At 41.5% G+C, this 10,523-nt stretch overlaps 1 protein-coding gene across 1 annotated transcript in view; it reads left to right on the top strand.

Annotated features, from left to right (window-relative positions):
• The window catches only part of dcaf13 (ddb1 and cul4 associated factor 13), a 12,001-nt gene extending 2,347 nt beyond the window's left edge, over positions 1-9,654 (top strand). The window contains exons 5-11 of the mRNA XM_027287270.1: positions 100-255; positions 430-507; positions 618-700; positions 916-1,080; positions 2,304-2,439; positions 7,900-8,063; positions 8,615-9,654. Of these exons, the coding sequence (XP_027143071.1) occupies positions 100-255; positions 430-507; positions 618-700; positions 916-1,080; positions 2,304-2,439; positions 7,900-8,063; positions 8,615-8,702 (870 nt within the window). The 3' untranslated portion in view covers positions 8,703-9,654. The remainder of the gene's footprint in view (positions 1-99; positions 256-429; positions 508-617; positions 701-915; positions 1,081-2,303; positions 2,440-7,899; positions 8,064-8,614) is intronic.
• Positions 9,655-10,523: the final 869 nt, after the last annotated feature.

Below are 10,523 nucleotides of genomic sequence, written 5' to 3' on the forward strand. Positions count from 1 at the left end.
GCTCTTTAGATTAGTGTAGTTACTGTGACCTTTGACCTCTCAAGCATTAATGAAATATCACCTTTTGCCTCTGGTAAAATTAATCCTTGTCACATGCAGACAGTCTTCACAGGACTGGACCATCACCAGAAGGAGGCTGTGTTTGCAACATGTGGCCAGCAGGTGGACATCTGGGATGAGCAGAGGAGCAGCCCGATCCGCTCTTTCACCTGGGGCGTGGACAGCTTCAGCGCTGTCCGATTCAACCCAGTGGAGGTGAGACACCATGTTTCCGCACACTTCCACCCACCTTCCCCTGTCACAGAGTGAACAGCACTTAACGTTTTGTCCATGTTTAAATACATCACATCAAAGTGCCTATAGTCAAACTTATTCAAATCTGCCGCCCTGCTGATATGTTTAAAGTTAACAGTTTTCATCTTTCCGCAGACTGAACTTCTCGCGAGCTGTGCCTCTGACAGAAGTATAGTCCTGTATGACATGAGAGAATCGGCACCACTTAAAAAGGTAGGCCCTGCCTTTGAGCTGCTGCAGGGATTTTCCTCTTGCTCTTCTCATTTCTTCACAGCGACATTACATAGTTTATAGTACATGTTTGTTTTCATTTTCCTCTGTAGGTTATTATGACAATGAGGAGCAACACGTTATGCTGGAACCCTATGGAAGCATATTACTTCACATGTTCAAACGAGGACTACAAGTGAGTTGAGGATGCTGAAGGCTGTTTGAGTGAGAGTGTTTCTGTTGGCACTGAATGAGGTCTCATGTTTTCAAACAGAAGGATTCTTACGTAAAGCTCTGTCTGTTGGAAGACCTTCCAAACAGATGGGCCACTAATGCACTGTCCCATTATTGGTTTACTGACGCTGTGCTTTCCACTGAAGCGCAATTCTAATTTTGGTTTTGTCTCATCAGCCTCTACACATATGACATGAGGTACCTGAAACGGCCACTCACAGTGCACATGGACCATGTCTCTGCAGTGCTGGATCTTGACTATTCTCCCACAGGAAAGGAGTTTGTGTCTGCCAGTTTTGATAAGACCATCCGCATCTTCCCAAAAGACGGAGGCCACAGCAGGTCAGTATGACTCTAAACACCAGAACACCACCAAAGACATGGCTGATGGTATTAGTAGTTTTGTCTCTGAGGTTAATTATATTTTCCTGATCCTGTATGTTTTCATGATCAAACTGTGGATTAGATTTTTACCCTTTGAATGATATTTAGTTTAAGAAACACCTGTGTTTTTCCTACCATGGCAGGTCACAATGTCTGCTGTGATAAAGGTCTATTAGCTGCCACAGCCGATAATAGTTTGTAGTTGGCAAATCTGATATGGAGACACTTATTGTTTTTACTGACCTTCTCGGCCACCAAAACAAAGCCAGGCTTTAGTTGCTATGTGACGTAATGGTTCGTGCTGTGTTGTTTGTACGTTGGTCAAGCTCCAGAACAAATAGCCTCAGTTGTGCTACATTAACTAGGGGCATGTATCCAGGACAGCATCACGGCATGGGCAGGACCGGGTTTAGAACGCAACATAAATGCCAAGTGTAGCACAAGTGGTCCAGATAAATTATGAATTATGCCAGTATTGACAATACCGGGTAGCATGAATTGGCTCTATTGTGTGTGTCTTGGGAAACACAAAATCTCCAACAAACTTAAATAAAAATAATCTTGAACTCTTGTTCTTGACAAATTTCTGCTCTCTACAGTCTGCCTATATTCGTCCTCACATCTAGTAACTGAACAGCTGGTTTGGTTTGGAGAAAGCTGTAATATTAAGATGAGACTGCGCACAAAAAAAGTCACATGACAAAGCCCTCTAGTGGCCAGAGTAACAGAGCTTTTTCACAACAGACACTTTGGAAAAGCATAGGTGTGATCAGTAATATTAATAACTCCTGCCAGGCCTTGCTATTTTGCGTCCCGGCTCACTGAAATAATTTACTAGGACACTGAACTTGAGCCTAAGTTTTTGTTTCCACCTCCTGTGAGAGAAAGATCGATTATGAGTGTTTTCTGTCTGGGCCAAAGGAGGAAGTATGTGTGTTCTAGCCAAAAAAAGTAGACAGATAGGTCAACATCATGGGATATGTATCAAGGATGACTGCTGTTCACAATCCAAAGCATTATTCGAAAGTTTATGATGAGTGTTCTCGGAGCATAGTGTTCCTGATCTGTTTGGGTGCTTGTAATGAGTGCACTATAATCACCAAAATAAATGTTTAACAGCTATTGAAGGCATTGCTTTCTTATTTTTATATTATATTTAATCTGTTTTTCTTGAAATTCAGGGAAGTGTACCACACCAAACGCATGCAGCATGTCATCTGCGTAAAGTGGTCGTCAGACAGCAAATACATCCTCAGCGGTTCTGATGAAATGAATATCCGACTGTGGAAGGCCAACGCAGCTGAGAAGCTCGGAGTGGTGAGTCCTGCCTCGTCTTCCATATCACTCCTGCTTCACTTGTATTTTTTTCCAGCCGACTTCATATTTAAAGCAGCTTGTTGCTGCTGCTTTTTCTGTGTACCAATCAACAGCTGTATTTTCTGCAGCTGTCAGACGTACTGTACACTGTATCTCCCTCCAGTCTTTTACCTCATCTTGTTTTATGAGTTAGCTGCATTCTTCGACACTGCCATGGCCCTGGGCCCACCTCAGCAGGGTAAGAGTGGGTGACTATGCCAGGAGCTACTGTTGCCAAATGTCCTGATGGATGCTGACTTAGGGTAGAATCACTCTCAATAAGTACAATGTACCAATTGGCACGGCGACTCCTGTGGCAGGTGGAAGTCCAAAAAACTCAAAAGCCTGAGCAGTTGTTTGACAAATGGCCAACAAAAGATTCAGCTAAAAGGCTGTTTCCTTTTCCAGGCAAATCTCCACTGACATTTCATATCTTGTTTGGTGAGCGTCACATGTATTGTATTCAGATAATATAGGCTGTGTTAGCAGCAACAACGGCCTTAATGTTATGTTATGCTCAACTGTCACATAAAGCTCCTGTGAAATACTGGGAAATGTTCCAGTGCCCCAAATCCCAGTTATAGCTGAATAATAAAGATCAATGGCATCTCATGTGCCATCTCCAACAGCCATCTTTCATTCCTAATCGGATTCACTCTTGCTTATTCTCTTAATGCAGCTTCAGAGTGGAAAATTGGCCAGCTTTTGGCACTTGTTTTACTGTCACTGTGTAAGAGAAGATTTATCCGCAAGCTTTGCACTTAAGGAGATCAGACAAGGGCTGCTCCTATCAGCAGTTTAAATCGGCCAATCACTTAAAGCGGGCCACTCTGAACATAATGAAGCATTAACAATCAAGTTGTACTGAAAGGGTCTTTAATTATCAAGAAATGCTGAAATGCTGAATCAAGGTTTTGTCTGTGTCTGAAGGCATCACACTGGACTGATCGGGACTTCTCTATCAGCTGCTGCACATCACAATTTTTTTTTTTCTTCCCCCTCATAACTTTGCAGCAGCGGCATTTGACTCCACTGTAAATTAGACCTGAAACATGTTGAGTCAATCAGCTTGCTCTAGGAAGCTTGACTCATCACTACCCATAGTTTTAAAAAGTTTGCATGGATTGATTGAAGTGCTGCCTTACAGTTTGATTGTCTTTGGAACTATATTAGGGTATTTACAGTCTGATCAGAGAGCTCACATAGGATAATTAAACTATTTTTGGGGGTATGTCGGCCATTTATATTGTGGTAATATTAATATTGTACTAATCAAGTTGATTGCTTATATCAGGGAACATGGTAACGTTGCGTCCAGTAGGATAACAGCCTCTCTACACAGGCTCCGCAGTGAAAGCAGCACAGCAACAACTGCAAACTGTGTGTATATACTGAAGTACTACCATGCGGTCACAGGTGTCAGAACCAAATACACACACATTACAGTGGCGTTACACACATGAAAAGGAAGAAAATAGACTTGACGCTTAAAAGGATACTTTTGTGCGGGTGAAACCTGAGCCATTACACGACTGGTGAAGACAGCTGTATTGATTTAAAATAGTATCTGTTCCTCAGACGCATTTGGCCTGGGCAAGTGGAACAAGGCTAAAACGTCTCCTGTGTGGACCAGGTTCAAGAAACACGAGCATGCAGACGGTCTTAAGAATACTCCAGCGATGTTAGTTCACATATCAGACTGTTTAAGAAATGGATCAGAAATGATGCAGAGGTATTTTCTTGTTCGCTACTCACCAAGCAACTTGACTGCCAACAGTCGGGTTGAAGATTGTTATTTTAGTAGCAGCTAACATATCCTTGAGTCACTAGCTCTGAGCAGATGAGGAGTGGGCTGCAGATGTCTCTTTAAATTTGACCTGACTCAAATGATTATCAGCATCAGTTGGAGTTTCTCTTTAAAGGTTTTAACAAACCTGCAGGTCAACTAAGAAAGTGAACACGAACTGTGAAACTATGATCAAAACTGTCCACTGTGAACATCCATCACAGACCTTACTTTATGTGCTGTAGTGGTGCCTTTTCCAGTTTTCCTTGTAAAGAAAAGATTACTGACATTTTGAGCGTGCTTACTTTTGGTTTTATGTCTGAAAAGCGTTTTAGATAATCTGGCAAAACTGCTTGTTTCTAACCTGAATGACCTGTATAACTGCGACTGCTTGTATTTCTTGCCCCGTCAGACTTGTCACTGTTCCCAGATCTCAGCATTTACTTTGGATGGATTCAGTGTTATCATAACTGATAGAATGGCTCATTTCTCTGCCATGAGCGAAAGATCAGTTGCATAATTCTGATTGTACAGAGCAAGCATCTGAAGTAGGATATAAGTGACGGTGACACCTCCTCTCAATCTATGCCACTCTGTTTATGGCTGGATTAAACCTCACAGCACTTCCTGCAGCCTGCCACGTCAGCCTTAACAGCAGTTTAAATGATCTGATCATGTCGGTTTCCATAGTATTAGTATTTTCTAACAGGTAGAAAGGTTGTTGGCATCTCTGCCAGTAGACAGCTTAGATTTTTGGATCCTGTCATGTGGCATCACTTGGTTACAGTTACTACTGGCTACAGTGCTGTAGCCTGGTCAACCTTTGGGTAAAAAAGATGTCTCAGCAATACAACTCCAGTGATTTTCACATAGTCTCTGCTGTTCTTTAATAGTTGTCTCTACGTTACACCCTGAGTACCCCCAGAAGTAATGCGTCAAAGCCACTGAGTGCCATATTTCTCTTATTGTCTTAAAGAAATACAGATTACATAAGTCCCACCGTCCAAACAAAATTGAGGTGAAGCATCGCCCTCTGCCATCCATCTTGTTGAGATTATACGAACAGTGCTTAGCAGGCTAACCATGTGTGTATCCAGGGGAATTGGTTTAGTCCAACAGGATCAGCGTCTAACAGCTCTTCTCCACCAAATTGAATCTTAGACAAATCATTGCTTTTAATTAGAATAAAAGCCTTCGAGGAGGGCAGCCTCAGCCAAGATGAGTCCGGGTAGCTGGTGGTTTTTATGAGGGAGACAGAGAGGGAGGGATGATGTTGAGCTGGTGTCTTCACTTTTTAACAGACATTGATTCTGATTTGAATGAGCACGTTGCCGAGGTGAAGTTACTGCTCACTGTACTGGCCAACTTTTTATGATGTAAAACAGCATACGTTGACTGTCAGTAATTAACATCATACCACCTGAGCTGAATGCAGACTACACTTTTCTCAACTTGGGGTGGGAGAAGTATAATGAAGTCATTTGATGAATCTAGTGGTCAGCAACAACTCCAGCCTCATAATTGCCTGGAAATACTCATCTCAGATGAGTCTTCTCTCACAATGGAATCCCGCAATGCTATAAATGACATGATTCACATTAACGCTGCAGGTATAAATACAGTTTTACAAGTTAAATGCCCGTAACAAGGCTACTGACTCATATCCAGCAGGAGTTTCCGAAATGTAGACTCATCGAGTCATCATCTGTTGCTGTAGAGCCCGTTCTCGTTAGAAAAACAACAGCTTTGGTCATTAGTTCAAATGCCTTAAAAGAGCAGTGTTTACCTGAAAAGAACGTCTTCTGGCCGTATAAATCACGACATTTTAGGAAATATGCTTATTTGCTCTCTTGCCAAAGGTTAGACGAGAGGATTGATACCACTCATGCCCGTCCGTCCGTTGAATGTGAAGCTGCTGCCAGCAGTCAGTTAGCTTAGCTTAGCACAAAGAGTGGAAACGGATAGCTTAGCTCTGTAACAAAATCTGCTGACAAGCGCTTTTAAAGATTGGCAGGCTCTGTACAAATTCTGCCTGATTTTTAACCTCAAATTGGTGCAGACTATTGACTGTACAACACGTCTCCACTTTCCCCTCACTGTAAAAAACAATTAGTAATAATATCTAGGATATGGCAGCTGCCACCCCGAGCTGGTGATGCCACATTAATTTTGCAGCCTCGCCTGCTTTCTGCCAGATCTGTTGACATCTGATGTGCAGTTTGAAGGGTGGTCACTCAGTTTGAGTAACCATGTGGTTCGAATACTTGCATGGTCAAAAACCTGTTACAAACTGTAGTGAGCTTGTTTATATATTAGTGGATTCATATTTTACTTGTATTAGTGCAAACCAGATAGGGTGACATTGTTAAAGACCACTTTGCCTTGAATTCCTAATAAACTATCAACACCATCACAACACCATCACATCTCCTCCTCTATGCTTCATGGTGGGAACCACACATGCAGATACCAAAAATCTGCAATTTGGACTCATCAGACCAAAGTACAAATTTCCACTGGTCTTATGTCCACCCCTGTGTTTCTGGACCCAAGCAATTCTCTTCTTCATTTGGTCTCCCTCAGTATTTACTTATGCTACATTTGTTAGCGTATAAATTCGTATTCATAAAAAGAGTATAAATAAATTCACGGCCTGAAGGCCTGATTGAGATGTGTCTGCTACTTGAACTCTGTGAAGCATTTATTTTGGCTCTAATCTGAGGTTCTGTTAATTGAAGATTTCTAAGGCTTTTAGCTTTAATGAACTTCTCTTCTGCAGCAGAGGTAATGCTTGGTTTTCCTTTCCTGGGGCGGTCCTCATGAGAGCAGATTGACTGACCTTCATGTCTTAAAGTAATGATGGACTGTCACTTCTCTTTACTTAGTTGAGCGGTTCTTGCCATAATATGGATTACTACAGTAGTCGAATAGGGCTGTTCACTGTATGTCAGCCATACCGCTGGACATCACTGCTGATGGACCCAAATGCATTTAATTCCAATACTAACTGTTGACAAGGCACATCTGTTCATTGAAAATCAATCAAAGCAAAAAAAATTAAAGCAAAATCCGGATACTTTGAAGAATCTAAAATATAAATCACATTTTGCTTTGCTTACACTTTTTACCACATTATTCCATATTTGTTATTATTTTATAGTTTTGATGTGTTCAATGTTAAGATACAAAAAAATTAAGCGTTTTACAATTCCATGGCAATTGCGTAAACTTTTTCTGAAGATCATGTGATATAATCAAAAGCTCCAGACCACCTGCCTACTTTGAGGCAAGATTGTTTTATCAGCTGTTTATCAGCCATGTCCAAGATCAGTGAAACCAAGTGTGGTTTTTAGGGACAGTGTTTGTTAGGGAATTGTCACTGAGGACGCTCATCACTGTAAAAGCTTACATGTACAGGACTCAGCTTGTTTCCTGTCTTAAACAATTTTGTTCTTTATTGGTCCACTCCTTGTCTCATGTATTTTTATCTCTGCTTCAACCCAGTTTTTAAATCCTCCTTCTTTTTCTCCTCTTCACCTCACTTTGTCTTGTTCTGTCTCTCAGTCCGTTCCCCCTTTTTTGTTTTCTCTTTCCACTTTTTATCTAACCAACTCGTCCTCTCTTGTGTCATGTAGCTGGCCCCCAGAGAGAAACAGGCCAGGAATTACAATCAGAAGCTGAAGGAGAAGTTCCAGCACCACCCGCAGATCAGACGCATCGCTCATCACCGACATCTACCCAAGAACATCTACCACCAGCGAAAAGAGCAGAGGATTATGAAAGAGGCTCGCCAAAGAAAGTATGTATTTAAGTATATTTTTCATTTGTTTTTGGGACAGGAATTGAGCTGGCTAATTTATCTATAGGAATGGCATGACGTCCCCTCTGTGTCCATGTAGAGGTGAGGTTGATTTGGGTTGCTGCCAGGCTCGGTCTGACCTATGCAGTCACACCAGCCTAATGGAAAATCTCACAGATGGGACTATGACATGGTCTCAATAGGCCTTACATACTCATTTACAGCTTGTATGGTGGATTGATTGTCCCAGTTTGCCCTGCTGTACAGTGATTCATAGCCCAGTCTGCAGTTTTTTTTCTAATTACCGGCAGTATTGTGACACGTCAGACGTGTGTTTGGATTGTGAATGATTTACTATGCATGCTTTATGAATTATTTTCAGGGTACATTAGTGTAGCCTGTGACGTAGGTGTTAGGTCAACAGTCTCATATTCAGTCTCTTCCTCTTTTCTGTTTGCTGATCTCTCCCTCCCTCTACGCTCAATCCATCCTGAATATTCTCACCAGCAGATTGAGTCATTCATGGCTCATCCTCTGTTTTTGTTTTCTAGGGAGAGGAATGTCCGCAAGCACAGCAAACCAGGATCTGTTCCCGTGGTGTCTGAGAAGGAGAAGCATGTTGTCACCGTGGTGAAATAAGACCGAGCTGGAGAAGAGAACAGAAGACAGAGGTGTTGCCATCAAGAGATGAGGTGGAACCCAAAGATCACACCCACACGGGACATGTTCAGGCTGCCTTTACTTAAGAAGGTTCACTTTGTCAGTTGTTGGGAAGTACAAGTGACCAGTTCTGCATCGTTTGAAGTACGAGGACACAGACTGTAAATACATAAGAAATAAATCTTTCTGACGCTAACTTGGGTGACTATCACATGTTTTTCTTTGAGCCGGTTTATTTTTTCAGCACAGGATCCACGGCCACCATGAAAATTTAAGAAATAAACGATCGAATGTGATGTGACCTCAACAATTGATGTCCCTTGTGTTTTGAGTAGTTTTTTTTCCAGTCAAGACATTTGCTCAGATTATTAAACTAGAAACAGTGTCAAGGTTTCAGTATGCTTTAAATGACAAATGTGTCCTGTTATACTCAAAGGCCTGTCAGAACGTTTGATGTCACAGCTGGCTGTATCCACAGTCGTTCCACAGGAGGTCTTCAATGTGGTGAATTGTACAAATGGGGCTAATGCTGCACACATTGGAATAGTCTCTCCAGGGTCCAGCCTCTCATTGGTACACATGAAAGTTGGTGGAAGTAGTTATGACAAAAGATGGGTTGATTTCCCAGTGTCTCAGTAAGTAACACACATTGTAAAAAAAGATTTCTTTTAAAGCATACTGATTCCTTAATGTTTGTACTTTGTTTTCTAATGCTGGGACATTTTAAGTTTTCTTTTAGCCTTTATACTGGACATACCATGACATTTGTAAAAATAAAATAAAAATAAAAGTGGTTTTCAATCAAGTTTCATGTTTCCCTCAGTGTAATTACCTATGGGCTAGAGAGCATACCACACTCACAATCTTAATGTATATGGAACCGACACTCTATTTGCTCATGTGTATTTATAATAAACTTCTAAGCTCTAAAGTTTTTGTTGTGCAACATTCGTCGTTCGAAAGAAACATGATCTCGCAGCAGATTCCTGGAACGGTGTTAATTTACTTAGAGCGCTAATTAGGTAGAGGCTCTATCCTCTTAATGTTATCGCTCAAATCCTATCAGTACCGCGGCCTGAGAGAGTGGTGAGTGGGAAATGGTCAGGAGGAGGGACTAGATGAGATGAGAAAGTCACCTCATGAGTGTGACAGCTGAGAGGGTTTGGAAACACGATGGTGTGATCAAAGACTGGTGCGTGTGGGTGTCTAGAGCTGCCACAAAATCTAGTTTTACTCAGTGATGTGTGATACCTGAAGTCTTCAGTTTGAGACGAAAGTCGTCGTTTCTTTGGCAACCCTGTGGTCCACAGCTGTTTTGAATTATTTGGTAAATTGTTCAACTTCGAGATAAAACCAACAATTTTCATGATCAATTAATCTACCACTTATTTTCTTAATTCACTGACCAATTATTTGATCTGTCAAATGTCAGGAAATTGGAAAAATAAAGGCCCATCACAAGTTCCCAAAGCCCATGATGATGTCTTGAAATGTGTGTTTTGTTTGACCAAACAGTCCAAATTGTAGATATTCACTTTAAACCATAAAATATTCACAATTTAACTCAGGAAATGATCTTGTGAAGTACATCACTTACAGCTGTCAGGCCTTGTGTAAATGCTCCAGCTTCATTTTCCTCCATGTATCACCACAAAATTTCTCACATCAGCTGACAACAAAGCCAGTGTGTACTGTACCCTGAGTAAAAACAGGACTGACCGGAAACCACTGCCACACCTGCAGTAACAGCCATTGTCACTAGTCATATTCTGTATTTATCTTCCCACTTCACCCCCCCTA

Source organism: Larimichthys crocea, chromosome XIII (genome assembly GCF_000972845.2).
Source record: "Larimichthys crocea isolate SSNF chromosome XIII, L_crocea_2.0, whole genome shotgun sequence".
Taxonomy (NCBI): Eukaryota; Metazoa; Chordata; class Actinopteri; family Sciaenidae; genus Larimichthys; species Larimichthys crocea.